At 34.4% G+C, this 18532-nt stretch overlaps 1 protein-coding gene across 1 annotated transcript in view; it reads right to left on the bottom strand.

Moving 5' to 3' along the window:
• Positions 1-1254: 1254 nt before the first annotated feature.
• hs2st1a (heparan sulfate 2-O-sulfotransferase 1a) overlaps positions 1255-18532 on the bottom strand; it is a 28419-nt gene continuing 11141 nt past the window's right edge. Inside the window, exons 2-7 of the mRNA XM_056474842.1 lie at positions 16190-16422; positions 11672-11757; positions 10303-10441; positions 8691-8788; positions 8454-8611; positions 1255-4697 (exon numbers count right to left, since the gene is read on the bottom strand). Coding sequence (XP_056330817.1) covers positions 4471-4697; positions 8454-8611; positions 8691-8788; positions 10303-10441; positions 11672-11757; positions 16190-16422 — 941 coding nt within the window. The 3' untranslated portion in view covers positions 1255-4470. The remainder of the gene's footprint in view (positions 4698-8453; positions 8612-8690; positions 8789-10302; positions 10442-11671; positions 11758-16189; positions 16423-18532) is intronic.

Below are 18532 nucleotides of genomic sequence, written 5' to 3'. Positions count from 1 at the left end.
GTATATATAGAAGTGTATATATATATATATATATATATATATATATATATATATATATATATATATATATATATATATATATATATATATATATATATATATACATATATATATATATACATATATATATAAACACAGTTGAAGTCAGAATTATTAGCCCCCATTTAAATTTTTTTTCTTTTTTAAATATTTCCCAAATGATATTTAACAGAGCAAGGAAATTTTCACAGTATGTCTGATAAAAATTTTTCTACTGGAGAAAGTCTGATTTGTTTTATTTCAGCTAGAATAAAAGCAGTTTTTAATTTTTTAGAAACCATTTTAAGGTCAACATTATTAGCCCCTTTAAGCTCATTTTTTTTCGATAGTCTACAGAATAAACAATTGCTATACAATAACTTGCCTATTTACCCTAACCTAGTTAAGCCTTTAAATGTCACTTTAAGCTGTGTAGAAGAGTCTTGAAAAATATCTTGTCAAATATTATTTACTGTCATCATGGCAAAAATAAAATAACTAATTCATTAGAAATGAGTTATTAAAACTATTATGTTTAGAAATGTGTTGAAAAAATCTTTTCAGCGTTAAACAGAAATTAGTGAAAAATAAACAGGGGACTAATAATTTGGGGGGTGTTAGGGGGTAATAAATAGATATATAGCTGCTTGTTCAAACTACTTTTTTTATTGCTTCATGTTTACTCCACTTACCTTAATTAATTTGTGTTGGGGCAACCCAGTATTTTTTACAGTGTGGCATGAGTTTCAGTTTTCATACAAATAATAAGGAAAAAAAGTTTCATAAACTGCTCACCCAAAAATGAAAAATTCTGTCATCATTTGCTCTTCCTCCACTTGTTCTAAACCTGTTTGAGTTTCTTTCTGCTGAGGAAGGAAGATACACTGAAGAATGTTGAAAAAAAGCAGGCTTTGAAAATAGTATTTTTATAATCTATTATGAATGTTAATGGCTGCTTTTCCCCCAATTTTTGTCAGAATATCTTGTTTTGTGTTTCAACAGTAAGAAATTCATAAAAGTTTAGAACCACTTGAGTGAACAGTAGGAAATGTTCACTTTCAGGTGAGCTGTCCTTTTAGGCACAACATAATCTTATGAGATCTGAAGGATCATTATAATGCTGAAAATGGATGACACTTTACCATCATATAGGAATAAATGACATTTTAAAATATTTTAATCAGTCTGTGCTATTTCATCAAAATTACAATGATAAAAGAACAAGGAAACAAAAGCTAAACAAATCAAAGTCTTTTTTATTATGGCTGACATATTCAAAAATCAACCTGTTTTCAGGTCTACCTCAGCACAGTCAGCAGAAAAGAGAAAACCCCTAAGAGTCTCATTCATTTAAAACGAGAAACACAAACACAGGCTCACATGGTGGCACTGTGAAATCAAAGAAAACGACATACCAATATCAATTTCATATGTACAAGCTACTCTACTTTCATATACAGTACAGACTGAGTTTGATAGTCTAAAAACATCCAAAAGAACCTGCAAATCCTCAAAATAGTTTTCTAAAGTACAGAGTGAAAATTAATGACAAAGAGTGACTGTTCTACTCATCGTGTGTGTTGGAGATTTTAGGGTCAAATGTGCAACCCAGCACCCATTTCATGCACAAATGTGTAGCCAGTAAAAGAACATGTCCATATATAAACATTGGAATTGTATAATGAACTTAGCAGATGCATTTTCATTTTCAAAAAGACATCAGTTCCTCTCTTGTATACCATCAACAGTTTCATATGGTAAGCCATTTCCATTTTCATAATGACAATCTATGCACGACTACATGTGAACGATTCTCATTGTAAAACAATTCACACGCCGAGATGTCAAGTCATATTTAAACTGGCTGTAACTACGACAGCTATAGGAAAAAAGGCACAGTCTTGATGAATTGATTTACAGTCTTTTCTTCAATTAAAGTTGATAATCTCTGAATGATAAAAGCAGCAAACTAATGGTACCAGGCTTTGAAATTAAGTACGTTCATGTTATGTAAAAAAAAACATGATAAATCAGTCATAAAATATATAAAAATAAATGTTAAGGAAATGAATTGCTGCTTACCAAGAAATAATAACAGACAGACATGCAGATGTGGGTTTTAGATTTTTTTTTGTAAAAAAACCCTCCCAAAAAAACAAACATTTTTTTTAATACATTTTTTTGTAATCCTCCCATATTTAAATGTTTTGGTCCAACAGCAACTGTAATGACCAGTATTTACATACATAAATTCTTAGATAAAAATATATTTTCTGAAATCGATGAAACAAAAATGCAGATAAAAGGTTTTGATTTTAAAAAAGGCAAACAGCAATAATGTAGAATTCTTTTGAAACAAAACAATCTAATATTACAAAATATAATGTAAAATATATGCACTACCTGACAGAAGTCTTGTCGTCGATCCCAGTTGTAAGAGCTACAAATAATAACTTGATTTCTAGTTGATCATTTCAAAAATGTGGCAGAAGCTACACTGTAAAAAAATAAAATTGTAAAATGTAAAACTGTAAAATACTGTAAAATTTACAGTAAAAAACCAGCAGCTGTTGTTGCCAGTACTTTACCGTTAATTATACGGTACAAACGGTAAAAGTAATTTCTCATTTTTACAGTAAACTACCATATTTAATAATTTGTATAGGTAAAATGTCTGTATTTTGAATTACCAACATCTACACATCTTTTGTTACACAGTTAGACACGTTAGCACAGCCATATGCAGGTGGTGATGAGGAAGTTACATAATGAACCAATGCTCATCACAATCAACTTTTCCCACAAGCAGAAAAGAGTATCAATATATAGAAGGTGCTCAGTGTCTTTCACACAGCTACTGAACACCAGTATGGTAACACGCATAAAATTAAAGTCATGAAATAAACATTGTATCAACATTAGATGTAACATAAATCTCTATTGTACATAACTGATGGGGAAACAACTAAGAAGCTCCATAGTAATGTTAACAAAAAGCATAAAAGTGATGTGCCATGCAGGGCATTCTGGGAAAGTCAATTTACGATTTTTTGTTGTATATATATTAAGGAAACATACTGTTAACCAGGTTACGAATTTGTACTGAAGCATTTTTACAGTTTTTTATCGTTGAAATCACGGCCATTTTTACAGTGTAGATTTTTCTGATGAATCATCTGTTGAACTGCATCCCAATCATCACGAATACTGCAGAAGACCTATTGAAACCTGCATAGACTCAAGATTCTCACAGAAATCAGTCGTTTGGTGAAGGAAAAATCATGGTTTGGGGTTACATTCAGAATGGGGGCGTGCGAAAGATCTGCAGAGTGGATGGCAACATTAACAGCCTGAGGTATCAAGACATTTGTGATTCCCATTACATTTCAAATCACAGAAGAAGGCAAATTCTTCAGCAGGATAGCACTCCTTATACTTAGGCCTCCATATTAAAGTTCCTGAAAGCAAATAAAGTGCTCCACGATTGGCCAGCCCAGTCACCAGACATGAACATTATTGAGCAAGTCTGGGGTAAGATGAAGGAGGAGGCTTTGAAGATCAATTCGAAGAATCTTGACGCTTTCTTTGCCATTCCAGATGACTTTATTTTAAGTTCTCTGAGTCATTGCAGAGATGTAAGGATGCAGTCCTCCAAGCTCATGGGAGTCATACCAAATATTCATTCTTTTTCCACTGCAGCATGACTTTATATTCTCTACTCTACATTATTTCTGTTAAATGACAAGACTTTTGTCTAAGCAAAGTCAGACATCACTGTCCTTATTAAATACTTAAAAATCAAGGCATGATCATATTTTATTTAGATAAAATAAGCCTAATCTAGAGGTTTTTGCCTTTAAATAAGCCACTTCTGATATCAAATGATCAACTAGAAGTCAAGTTATTATTTACTGTTCCTAAAAATTGAATCAGCGACAAGACTTTTGTCAGATAGTGTACATCCTCATCGGTGTAACCGAGAAACAACTTTTAAAAGAAATCAAACATTTTACTATATGGAAATAAACTGTACCTTTTTAATTTGCTAAAGTTCAAGAATGTTTAGTAGTCATCCATACCCTTTCAACACTTTAAAAATAAGAAACACAAACTCGTAAAACTGCATCATTCACTCAAAGAACACTCATTAAATAAGGCTAAAAAAGAAAACAAACCTGTGAAATGTGGCAGCACCAGCACCTGTATAAACCTACGGCGATGGAAAATGACATGATCAAGTCACTTTTAAAGTCATCCGAGGGGCTGTGAACCCTTCTTCAAATGATATGCATTGGAGAATAAAGCCCATAAAAGCTATTTGGCCGCAGGACTCTTCCCTGTGGCACGTACTCGTATTACACATTCACATCCAGATGGAGAACATGTGTCTGTCAAAGAAACAAACAAAGTGTCCTCTCTCTCCAGTGTTTCTGACCACAGCGTACAGTGTTATCAGGTAGTTTTGGGGTAGATTTTCTCATAGAAAAAGTTCTGTGTCAGAAGGTACAGTTCTCCATCTTTTTCCCTCACCGCATGAGCCCGAACGTACTGGAACTGCTCGAGTGCAAACTCATAAAACTCGTTCTCCATTTTCCAGATGTTGGACTGCTGCAGTCTGGCTATAGACTCTTTGGTGGGTGGCTTCTTCTCACTGGTTTTCCTTAGATGGGATTTCTTCCCTTCAGGGGCAATAAGAAAATACATTTTTGAAAAATAATCACTTAAGAACTCGCATGACATCTACTGTATTTTCTGAAAAAAAAAAATCGAAACGCAGAAAAAAAACACACATATAAGCTGCACTGTGGTTTAATGGTGTGTTCACGCTTAGCAGGTTTGGTGTGATTGCTCTGTTAAAGGCTGTTCACACCATAGATGATAACTATGAAGATAATGATTAAGGCATTGTTCTAAAAGTTCAGACCACTGCTAAAACGAAACAATATTAATGGAATCATTTTGATTGAATGCTTTTTTTCCAGGTGAAAAACAATAAAACACTTGGAGCCAATCAGAATCCACTGAAATATACAGGAGTCACACAGTGTAAAGCTACAGATGACACTGTAGAGAAGCAGACTGCTTGATGTTAAGCACTCTTTTTCAAAGTTTATTTAACTAATAAGTTAAATAACTAATAATTTGGGCCATTGTATATTTTCTGTCCAATTTTACATTACAGTCAATAAAATGTGGTATGTTTTATTCTTTTTTGAGTTGTTGAGTTAAATATAAAACGTGTTACAAAATTACTTTACAATACATCAGAAAATAGCAAACAATTGTTATAAAGTATTTACGGCATTGGTTTTGTTTTTTTCAGCAAAGAACATAAGCAATTTTCAGTTATGGTTTTGATCCACAATTTTCATTTCGGTCCCGAAAAATTGAAATATGTACGGTGGGCGAGAGAGCTTAACATGCTCCAATTAAAGAAAACACATGCAATTACAAAAAATGCCAGCAAATTAAGAAAAGATCTTCATTTGTTTGAGAGCACATGTGCTGTAAATCTATACCAATAAAAACGCTCCGCATTTTCTCACAGTGCAAACAAATTATGAAAACGCGCTGAATTCTCTCATAACACTAAATGAACTGAACACAACGGAAATGTTTTAAGGGGACCCAAAAACGTGACGGATTTCGCTGTGCTGTGACTGTTGCTAAGTGAAGTTGTAGGTGATCTTTGAAAGGTGAGTTTTTTTGGTTGTTTATTTTAACGTCTTGATTCACTTGTCATTTGTATTTTATTAGCCTGAATAACCAAAACCTAAATAGTCAGGTCTGTCACGCTTCAGAGTCCCCTTGGATAATTTCCATTGTGTTCCATTCTATTTGAAAGTGTTGGGAGAAAATGCAGTGCATTTTCGTAAATTGTTTGCATTGTGAGAAAATACAGCACGTTTTATCAATTTGTTCGCATTATGAAAAAAAGCAGCACTTTTTTTTTTTAAATGTGTTTGTGTTGTGAGAATTTGCAGCATGTGTGCGGTCAAACTGATGAAGATCTTTTCTTGGTTTGCTGGCATTTTTGTAATTGTATGCGTTTTCTTAAATTGCAGCACGTTAAGCTCTCTCGCCCACTGTAAATATAGCCCCTCAGGTATAACGTCAGGTATTGCAGTGCTAGTTTCTGCAATTGCTAAATTCACAGTTTGATCAGACAGATTACACAAGCTGGATTCACTAGTCAGATGCACCAGAAATGCAGCACAACGAGGACTTCTTCTGGTTACAAAGGAGTAATACTAAAAAAACCTAATAAAAAACAGATTGTTGTTGTTTAAGATTGCTTAAATGGTTGATTTGATTGCTCTGATTGGCTGTTCAGCTATGAATCAGAGCGTGTAAATAAAAACCGAAGTGATGAGACTAAGGCAACAGCGTCAAGGGGAACACAAAAATGTGGCTCTCAAATGTTTACAAACAATATGAATTAGAAGATTATCATACAAATTTGCACAAGCGAATGGACCCTTCTTCACAAGACAGTTATGACGCATTTAACGGTCATCATAATCTTAAATCCTTGAAAGTTTTTTTATACTTGATTTTTAAAAAAAAACATATGAACATTTATATGCCGTTATAATATCATCTTTGCATCAAATTAATAAAAACGAATTACGGCTTATGTGAGGTGTTTGTAATGCAGCATCTTTGGGGCTGAGAGTAAATTGGACGTTATGGCTGCCGTCAGTCTCATACCATTTTCCCCCTTTTTTGAAAGTCTTGATAACACCATCATGCCATTTTTCTTTTATTATTTCAGCTAATAGGATTGTAAAAAAATATATATGTTTTGTACCCTCCCATTCACTGTGAGCTAAGTTTACCCAACTATGACGACTTCTGCTGCTGAGAAACCCAGATATAGGAAGGGTCTATATCTCTTTGGTGAGCATGAAGTACTGTGAAAATGGTGCGTAAATAAACACTATTTACAGTTTGTATCTGTGCAGAACTAATTCTGGTTTCCCATATGAAAAGACACACCCTCTCATGCAGGCACAGAATGAATGTTTTCGTCTCAGTCAACTGTTTAGCGTGCACACGTGCAGCTTTTTGGTCCACACAAGAAATAAAATTTTCATTGTCATTTTAACCGCTTGTTGTGTCCTGAGCTTTGAGACACATTTTGTTGGCCTAATCACATGTGGATGACACTAAATACAGGTGTAAACATGGTCTGAAATGTTTTGGATTGTACACTTTCAACCCCTTCCAGGTGAATTTGAAAACACGTGTGATTAAATTGTAAAGCAGATCTAACTCAGTCACAAAATTCAGTGGTTCTCAACCACATTTTCCATGTCTCCTTAACCAAACACACCTGATTCAGATCAACAGCTCATTAGCAGAGACTGAAAGACCTGTAATGGGTGTAACAGACAAAGGAGACAATCCAAAACATGCAGTACTGGTGGAACCTCCAGGAATGTGGTTGAGAAACACTAACCTTTTTATTTTTATGTTCTAAAATATTTGTTAAATAGGTTTGAATGTAGAAAATACATATTAAAATTGAGAATAGAGAAAATGTAATTATATATCTATTTAGCCCACAGGTCTCAAACTCAATTCCTGGAGGGCTGCAGCTCTGCACAGTTTGCTCCAACCCTGATCAAACACAGCTGATCCAACTAATGAAGGTGTTCATGACACTTTTGAACACCTCGATCATTTGGATGAGCTGTGTTTGATTAGGATTGAAGCAAAACTGTGCAGAGCTGCGGCCCTCCAGGAATTGAGTTTGAGACCTATAATTTAGCCTATAAAGCATATTTAATTGATTTTACTTCTTTAACATTTAGGGTCCGTTCACACAGAATGAGTTTTTCCTTTCAAAATGCAATTCTTTTCTATTGTTTTTTCAATGTAAACATGCTTGATGGACGTGTTTTAGAGTGCCAAGTTTTTAGACCCTGTGTCAAGTTTAAAGAAACTTCAACTGATCAAAATGTAGGCTGCTCATCACTGTCAGTCCCAAAGCAGTGGACCAATCAGAAGAACGTTTCTGTTTACAGGCACACAGTGGCAGAGTCTGAAAAACCCTCATGTTTTATGCTAAATTTTTTCTTCAAACCATTCCGAAGCCTTGCGCCTGGTATTTTTAGAAGCAAAGATGCCTTTGGTGTAAATGAGCCCTTTCTAGGTATTTCCAATTTTAATAATTGTAAGAGTTTTGATGCAAAAACTAATATTAATACTAATATTATTATTTTTCTCAGGCTCCGTTTTCTTGATTCAGTAATGTCACTAGAGGTTTTTGCATCTAAACTCTTCATATTCTGTGCAAATGTATGTATGCTGCAAACATAATCTTCCTATGAACGTAAATAAATTTTTACTCCATACTCAGACTGAAAACAGAGAAAAGGAGGAAAATATAGTAATAAAAATTTTAATTCACGTGGTCTATGCAGTCATACCTGTCCTATAGAGCTCTGTGGCCCCTTTAAAGAAGCGAGGAAGAGCCGCTTCCAGCATCATAACGAAGTCCTCCAGCTCCTCCGTCACTCCAACTAACATGTATTCATTCACCAGGTTGTATTTCGCCTGCTCCAGAGCCCACCGGCTGCCAATGTTCCTGTGAAACAATTCATGAGAAAATAAAACAACAGTCCTAAAAATGCTGGATGTGAAACATCTGCATTAAAAGAGCCTACCAGCACTCAGAGTAATGACCGCAGAAGAAGGGAATCTGAAGCCACAGTTTCTCTGGAGCGCAGTCGGACCCTCCAGCGGAGACACACTCATCAAATGTCTGAAACACACACAGCATACTGTTGAAATAGTCCGATATGAATATGAGATAAACATTTACATAGTCAAACTTGATTGACAACAAAAAAATAGTGGCACAAACCAAGGTTACAGTAATATGTTTAAGTAAAAAGGGCTAATTTTAGGATGATTTAAAGCACAATTCTGAATGCAAATATTTATTTTGAATAAAATTATGAGTATTATTTTAAATCATAATTAAACAATTCATGTTAATAATTGTTTGAAAATAAGAGTAATTAGAACATTTTATATAATAACATGTAAAATGTATAATAACAGCGGGGAAAATAATAATGAAAATTACACCATTTTTCTTAGTCGTTGACTTGAAATTTTCCCCGGATGTTGGTAACAAACAAAGAAATCCATATATGCAAAGAATCAAATCTGATTAGTTGACAAATATAGTTGTGCATAATAAAATGACGCAGGGAAAAAGAATTTTTTATAACACATGATGTGTAGAAGGGCAGTGAAAGCCCAGACAGCAGCTAAAATCTCTCAGTAGTTCTTCAGCAAGCCTCTGCCCTTCGTCATTGTAAATTATTATTAGCTGCTTCAGTCCAACATCTACATTAACAGGATGATGAAGATGAAACCAGAGTGGACATTTCAGCAAGACAATGATCCAAAACACAACCGAGGAAACTCTCAAATGCTTTCAGAGAAAGAAAATCAAGCTGTAGAATGGCCCAGCCAATCGCCTGACTTGAATCCAATAGAGAATTCAAAATAAAGATCAGATTTGATAGACGAGACTCACAGAACCATCAAGATTTTTACACTCTGCTGGAGTCTGTGAAAAACTCCCACCTGAGAAATACATGCGATTTCATTCTCCACATGAGAGGCATCTTTAAGCTGCCATTACCAAAAAAGTCTTTATATATAAAAGTGTTAAATACGTTTCAGTAGTTCAGTACTTTCTCCTTGTGTCATTTCATTGTTATTACACAAAACTAATCTTTCAGATTTTTTTGTTTTACTTTATTTTTATGTTTGTATTGTTTGGGTTTTTATCAAAATCTGGTTCAATTCCATGTCAACAGCTCCTTTAGAAATATTATTCTTAGGAAAAACATGAAGTGTTCAATACTTACTTTCCCCGCTGTACATACAACATTGATATAATATTATTGTACCAAATATGACATACAAATATGTACAAATATGACGCCTACATTTAATATTATTAAAACAAATGACATTTAATATTATAGTAAAACATCATTTAATTTTACTGTTTAACATTAAATATAGTAAATCATTTAATATAATATTTAGTCTAAAATTATTACACAAAATCCATTTATAGACTATCAAATAAATTGAATATGATTATTCTTATTTCTATACATTTTCATGATAACATAAATCATATTTTTGTGAACATCATTACTTTATAGTCTGATAAACTGAACTGTACAAATAAATAAAACTACTTTGTTGATCAAACACTTACAATCTCAAACCAAAAACAACCACACTCACTTTTTTGTCTCCTTGTTTTCTGCGTCGTAGGCCCGGTCTGTAATCATCACCAAATCGCAGGAAATAATAGTACGACACCAGACGCTCAATAGGATCTCGGATAACATTTATGTAAATAGGCTTTTTTTTCACTCCAAATCTGATAAAGAGATGGAAAAGCAACAGTGAAGCTCTGCATTTCACTTTTAACATCACTAATACATTGAAACACGTGTTTTTGGAATTTATGTATGACTAATTAATTACTTTATGTATGCATATAAACATCATCAGTACATTTCAGATATGTAAGGTATAGGGAGACCCAATACAGTGTCACATGTCATTGGCCCACAAATATTTCCTGCTTGTTATTGTGGGAATATAAATTTATATAATCTATATATAACTGAAAAGCTGTTTTTAGGGTGTGACAGACCTTAAAATGTCTTGGTTTCCTGAGCCCTGACTGTCTCCAAAGTAATGCAAATTGTCAGTTTCACAGCACTGCACTGTCTATTGTCTTCTGGTCAACTGGTCGGACGGTTTCTGTCTCCAGAACATCATTAGCACACCGTTTTAATGCTAAAATGTATCGTGACTAGGTACTTATATGCTGATGAGATCGGGGCTGGAAAGGCAATTTACCCTGCCGACAACAACACTTCATTTGCATGCTTTGTTTAGGTTTGTTTCCACCCCTATGAATCATTGTCTGTAAAATGTATAAAAACTTAGTGCCTGCTGTACAGTTGAGAGTTTCTTTCGATGACGCCACAGCCACACGGAGTTCTTCTAAATAAAGGATTCTTCTTTGAAGATAACCGAAAGTTCTGCCTGGTTTTTTGGGCTCGTCTTAGAATTTCACAACAGTTTGGTGCCGTGAGCCAGACTAGAGATATTCACAACATTATCAAACTATTTCATAACTGTAACAATAGGCAATTCAATCATAACTTTGTGTCAAACAGCTATTATAACATTATTTATCAAAACGTGACTGTTTTAGGATTCTCAGAATCTAGACAAATTAAAAATGTAAAACAGGAAATGCGTTGGGACCATTGTTTTTGTTTACATCCCTCAAAATGGTCCACAAAACAATATAATTTTTAAAGGAAGAGGAAATCTGCAGTTCTTCTCACAGTCACCAGGTGTCAGTAGCATCAAGTCACTTTTTTTGACACATGGGTTGTTAGTAACGTAAACATCCTTCAATAGATATGAATCGCTGTGCTTAACACAGGTTTCATGTTACGCTGAATGTTGGAAAACTCCCTCATAAGTGCTGTTGGCATTAAATGCAAAACTGCATTTGTCATGCAAACACACTGACCAGACCACAACAGATTCCGCACCAGGAATGAAAACAGCACATGATGATACGTACTTGGTGAAGTCCAGAAAGGAAACATGTCCATGGTAGAAGGCCGGCTTCATTTCCTTCCATAACGTCACATTCTTTACAAACCGTACCTGAAATACAGGAAAGAATAAATGACTTAGTGACAATTTACCTAACAATTATTACATTAGTTCAAAACCTATTACAAATTTTTTTTCTTCTGTTGTTAACGAAACAAGATATTTTGAAGAATGCAGGTTATTAGCACTTATTGTCATTCATAGTATTTTTTCTCCTACTATGGATGTCAATGGGTGCCAGCAACCAGCATTCTTTAACAAAATCCTCTTTTGTGTTCAACATGAAAATAGGTTTAAAACCACACAAGGGATAGTAAATTATGAGGGAATTTAAATGTTTGTGTAAACTATCTTATAGGGAGGGGCAAAAAGACAAAAAAAAAAAAAAAAAAAAAAAAACACAACAAAAACATTTACAACTGAAGTCAGAATAATTAGCCCCCCTTGTTTTTCCCCCCTTAATTTCAGTTTATCAGAGAGAAGATTTTTTTCCAACACATTTCTAAACATAATAGTTTTAATAACTCTTTTCTAATAACTGATTTATTTTATCTTTGCCATGATGACAGTAAATAATATTTGACTAGATATTTTTCAAGACACTTCTATACAGCTTAACGTGACATTTAAATGCTTAACTAGGTTAATGAGGTTATCTAGGCAGGTTAGGGTAATTAGGCAAGTTATTGTATAGCGATGGTTTGTTCTGTTGACTATCGAAAAATAAGTTATCTTAAAGGGGCTAAAAATTTTGACCTTAAAATGGTTTTTAAAAAAATGTAAAACTGCTTTTATTCTAGGCGAAATAAAATAAATGAGACTTTCTCTAGAAGAAAAAATATTATCAGACATACTGTGAAAATATCCTTGCTCTGTTAAACATCATTTGGGAAACATTTAAGAAGGAAAAAGAAAAAAAATTAAAGGGGGGCTAATAATTCTGACTTCAACTGTACATAATGGACAAGGCCTTAATTTGAGGGGCTGTTTACACGATAAGCTTTTCAGACAAAAAGATTAAATTTTTATGCTTTTACACAGAAATTGCATTTTTGCCACTGAAAACACAAAAATCTGAAAAGAGGAAGTTTTTAAAAACATCATCATGCTCGTGTAAGCACATGAAAACAAGAATCTTTGAAAATGACTTCATGCACATACATGATATATCAAGGCAAGTACAAACAAACCAACAACAATGGCAGAGAATTGCTGTTATTGTGAGTGTAAATTTACCTTCATAATACAAACAACAGCAGGCGCATCTTACACACAATGCAAATTCTACACATACATGTTGTTACTTGCCTATAGGTACTCTTTACTCACAAGGTTTACAGTGGCAAATACTGGCGTGGCATGTGTAATCCAGTGTTTTAGGCTGTATTGTTCAGGATTGTTTTGAAACGTTGTGTAAACGTGAACTTTTTTTTAAAAACACAATGGAAAAACTTTTGCATTTTTGCCTACATTGCTGTCCTGTAAACGTGTTCAAAATCAAACAGTGTCATCCATAAAATCTAGACAATCATAACCATAAAATAACAGACATAGCACCATTACAATTTAACTACATGGCTTCTATGAAACATATTCAGGCTTGTGTTTTCAAACAATTAAGTATAAACACAAAATCAAAAAGCTATGGATTAACCCTTGTGTGTTGTTGGGGATGTTTTCATACACTGTGGTGTGATTTTGAGTCTTAATTTGGCCACAACGTTCTCTGCCACAAGCGTTTCAGCAGATGGAATCAATTTTGGTGACCAATCCTATTTTGACAAATATTTTCAGAAAATGCTTTAAAATTTAATAAAATGTCAACAATACACTCTGGACACATTTCATACATTTTTGTTATGTTGCTGGCTGTTTTTGCCTCATTGACTTCTATTATAATGACATTTTTTGATTGCAAACCCATGACACCATATTATCATGCATTTTTGATTGATGCTGGTTTTCTCTGTTGGAAAGAAGTAAAATGTGTCATTTTAACTGTCGCAGTGCAAAAAAAGTGTAGTTTTTAATCTTCCTTATGGAGTAAAGTGAGTGTATGTATGTGTGAGAGAGACTACGGCTGCACAATATCGAAAAAAACTGACATGCGACCATTTATTTTTCTGCAATACATATTGCGATACAGAGAATAATTTCTGATAACTTGAATGGCTCTATTTGGAAAGAATTTGTCATTTTAGATTGATTGGGATAGTTTTGTAGTACATTTTGATAAAATATAATAAACCAATCACAAGCACTGACAAATATAATAGCAAAGATACAACCACACTAACCAGTGCGTTAAAGTTTTCTGTGAGAATTCAGGTACATAAATTGAATTATCAAATGTAAAATAACACTGTATAGACTACAATCTTTCTTTAAGATTCAAACATTATAAATTGTTGTGCCCGATTGCTTAAAATGGCTACATGCTCACAGACCGATATCTATGGTATTAATTTATGCAAATGACACCATTTTTGGTAAATATGAGAAGTTACTGCAAAGTGTAACAATAAATCACATGTTTTTTCAACTCCGGCTCTTGTGATTATAGTCCTGACTCTACATTTCAGATCCTGCAATGAGTCTACTGCAAACGCTCACATTACGATATCGATGCTGAAACAATATATTATGCAGCCCTAGGAGAGACCTTTGCGCACTTATCTTGATACGTCTGAGAATATCATAATAAGCAGCTCAGCTCGCAGATCATAGTAAACAGAGAAAGTGTATTTATGCACACACACACACTATAATCTGCTACTATTATATAATCTATTTACTCCATAGAACTCCATATAAAAGCTAGAAATGTTTTTGCATAGGACTACCATAAGCAGCGGTGTCAAACTCAGTTCCTGGAGGGCCGCAGACCTACACAGTTTAGTTCCAACCCTGCTCCAACAACCTTACTTGTATTTTTCAAAGGCTGCTTCTCAATTCCAACGCAGAGAACGGACTTGCGTTCTTGTGGAGACCGATCTTGCCAGGTCACCTCAGAAGAACAAACTCGGGAGATCGCGAGAACAGAAAACGCGTCCTTAGAGAAATGAGATGCTCTGCGTTCTTCCTGATGGTCACGTGACCTTCACACGTTTTTTTTAAATGGAAAATTATTAAAACATTACAGCATTCATACAGTGATTTATCGTTTTTCCCCTTTTCTAAATATATACTATGCATAAAAACATTATAAATATATGTTGCACAATAAATAAAACTGATTTTAATATGAATTTCAGCAAACAAACACCCTTGATGTGTTTATTCCTTTATTAAGATTTTCATGGTAATGTTTACTTTTACAGTTTCAGAGAAACTCCTGAGGTAAATAAGTGATATCTCTGAACTTTAATAATAAATGTATATAAATTGCTGCGCTTCCCACCTCCATTCGCAATGACTTCAGGGACTTCTAGAGCGAGATCGGTGCTCAAGTCTGCATCGATGCGTCCTCGATTCTTGCCGTCTTGAGTATTGGAACTTTTGCAGCTGATGATGACGTTACACGAGAACACGAGGATGCAAGAAAACTGAAGAACGCATATTTTGGCAACAGCCAAACAAGCCCGAAGGACTCAATTAGTTTAATCAGGTGTGTTTAATTAGGGTTGGAGCTAAACTGTGCAGAGCTGCGGCCCTTTAGGAACGGAGTTTGACACCCCTGATTTAAAGGGTTAATGGTGCCAACTGATTACAAACAGTTAAAATGACACATTTGACCTCTTCCCAACAGGGAAAATCAGCAACAATCAAGAATGCATGATAATATGGTGTCAAGGCTTTGCAATAAAAAAATGTCATTATAATGGAAGTCAAAGGGGCAAAAACAGCCACCAACATAACGAAAGAGTAGTCATTTTGAACAGTACATAAGGGTTAATAACAACAATTACTATAATTACATTCTATTATTCTTCTAAAACATTTAATACATGTTGAAATGAATAATTACATCATAAAATGGTATGTATACTTCCAAATCTGTGGTTATTTGTACAGTAAATCCATCTGTGGAACAGACTTCTAACTGAACGGTTTGCAATACAGTGTTTCTCCTGTTTGTCAGTGGCTTTGAGAACGTTAGTACTGTTTCATCAGGCTGTAAACTAAATCACAGAGACACTAGTGTTCTTCACTATATTCAAGTGCTTCTCTATAAAGCTGCTGTTGTGATCAAAAGACCTAACTGCATGTAAACAAACTTGAACTTGCGGAGAGGGATTCACGTAAACAGATAAACAGGCTGTGTGCCGTAAATGATAAACGCCCTTTGGTTCCACTTTTGCAGCATACATTTTGAATTGAATTTTTATCAAACATGTATGAAATTATATTGCGATAATCATTGTTTTATTATCCAGCCTAGCATAGCATCTGCTGTACTGCGCTAAGATTAGTGTCATTTAGAGGCTGTAAATGTTAAATGCATTGTAATCTGTAGTTTTGGACGGGTTGGCAGAAAACTGACCTGATCCTGAAGCGACATGACGGGATTGTTTTTGGTGGTGTTGATGTGCAGCACATGGTAGTGGTTCTTGTTGCACAGGTCGTAGGCGATGTTGGTGAACGAGGTGCTGGCTGTTTTGGGCACTCGGTTGTAGATGACCACTGTATCATCCTCCTCAAGCTGCACCTCCTTCACCCTCTCTTGACTGTGCCGTCGCTCGATCTCTCGCACCTCATGTCTGGCAATGGCTTGTTCTGTAATAAGAAGATGAGATGTTCAAATCTAACATGTTAAGAAGACATTTCTTCATCAGTAGTGTCAATATTTTTTGCAAGAAACCAACTGCTAATTAATCTGACATATCTGAGTTATAGAGGAATAATTCTACAGTGTATACTGTATGTGGAGTTAAAAATGGCAAAGAATACATAAGGAATAATTCTCTTTTGAAGGGCATTATTTGAATATTTCTGTTATAAACACTGTAGACACAACATTAGCATATGAATAACATTGAAATTTCTGTGTGGACCATGTTTTCCCAGTGTTGACGTGGATTTCCTCTGGGTGCTCTGGTTTTCCCCACAAGTCCAAAGACAAGCAGTACAGGTGAATTGAAGAAACAAAATTAGCTGTAGTGTATGTGTGTGAATGAGTGTGTATGGGTGTTTCCCAGTGATGAGTTGCAGCTGAAAGGGCATCCGCTGCGTAAAAAAAATGCTGGATAAGTTAGCGGTTCATTCAGCTGTGGCGACCCCAGATTAATACAGAGACTAAGTCGAAAAGAAAATGAATACATGAATGAAATGTAAGGGAGAAAAAAAACCCCAATAAAGCAGACTTTCAGTTATAGCAATGACTCTTTAAAAAATATAATACGTCATAATTTTTGTGACAGCAAAAATGTAACATATAAGTGATGTACTGCATTAAACCGTGGCCAGGAAAAAAACACTATAATGCTTTCTGAAAAAAAAAAAATTCTGAATATGTTTTGTATCACTTTTAAATGTACCATGGTATATGATATGCATTCACTAAATCAGTAAATCACAAAATCATAAAATACTTTCATCAACGTAGTTCCTGTTGTGCTGGATTAGACCCTACTCTGTCATGGGAGCTAATTTATTTCCTCCAAATTGCATTCCTATAACTAAACCATGCGAAATGCAGCTATTTCCACCAATAGTTCTATGAACGCACGCACGCACGCACAGTTGAAGTCAGAATTATTAGCCTCCCTTTGAATTTTTTTTCTTTTTTTAAATATTTCCCAAATTATGTTTAACAGAGCAAGGAAATTTACACAGTATGTCTGATAATATTTTTTCTTCTGGGGAAACTCTTATTTGTTTTATTTCATCAAGAATAATTTTTTTAAACCCATTTTAGGGTCAAAATTATTAGCCCCTTTAAGCTATATTTTTTTTTTCGACAAAACAAATCATTGTTATACAATAACTTGCCTAATTACCCTATCCTGCCTAGTTAACCTAATCAACCCAGTTAAGCCTTTAAATGTCACTTTAAGCTGTATAGAAGTGTCTTTAAAAATATCTAGTAAAATATTATTTACTGTCATCATGGCAAAAATAAAATAAATCAGTTATTAGAGATGAGTTATTAAAACTATTATGTTTAGAAATGTGTTGAAATTTTTTTCTCTCTATTAAACAGAAATTGAAAGAAAAAAAACAGGGGGGCGAATAATTCTGACTTCAACTGTCTCTACACACTACTTGACAAAAGTCTTTTCGCTAACAAATAATAACTTGACTTGTAGTTGATCATTTGGTATCAGAAGTGGCTTATATGAAAGGCAAAGGCCTCTAGATTACACTTATTTTACCAAAATAAAACATGATCATGCCTTGATTTTTAATGATTTAATTAGGACAGTAAGGTCTGACTTTGCTCAGACAAAAGTCTTGTCACGTAACAGAAATAATGAACAGTATAGAATATAAAGTCATGGTGCAGTGGAAAAAGAATTAATAATATTTATGACTCCCATAAGCTTGGAGGACTGCATCTAAACATCTCTGCAATGACTCTAACTTATTAATAAAGTCATCTGGAATGGCAAAGAAAGAGTTCTTGCAGGACTCCCAGAGTTCATCAAGATTCTTTGGATTCATCTTCAATATCTCCATCTTACCCCAGACATGCTCAATAATATTCATATCTGGTGATTGGGCTGGCCAATACTGAAGCACCTTGACCTTGTTTGCTTTCAGGAGGTTGAAGAATGAGGAGTGCTATCCTGCTAAAGAATTTGCCCTTTTCTGTGTTTTGTAATGTAATGGGCAGCACAAATGTCTTGATACCTCAGACTGTTGGTGTTGCCATCCACTCTGCAGA

Source organism: Danio aesculapii, chromosome 2 (genome assembly GCF_903798145.1).
Source record: "Danio aesculapii chromosome 2, fDanAes4.1, whole genome shotgun sequence".
Lineage (NCBI taxonomy): Eukaryota > Metazoa > Chordata > Actinopteri > Cypriniformes > Danionidae > Danio > Danio aesculapii.
This window is presented reverse-complemented; position numbering and strand designations above follow the sequence as displayed.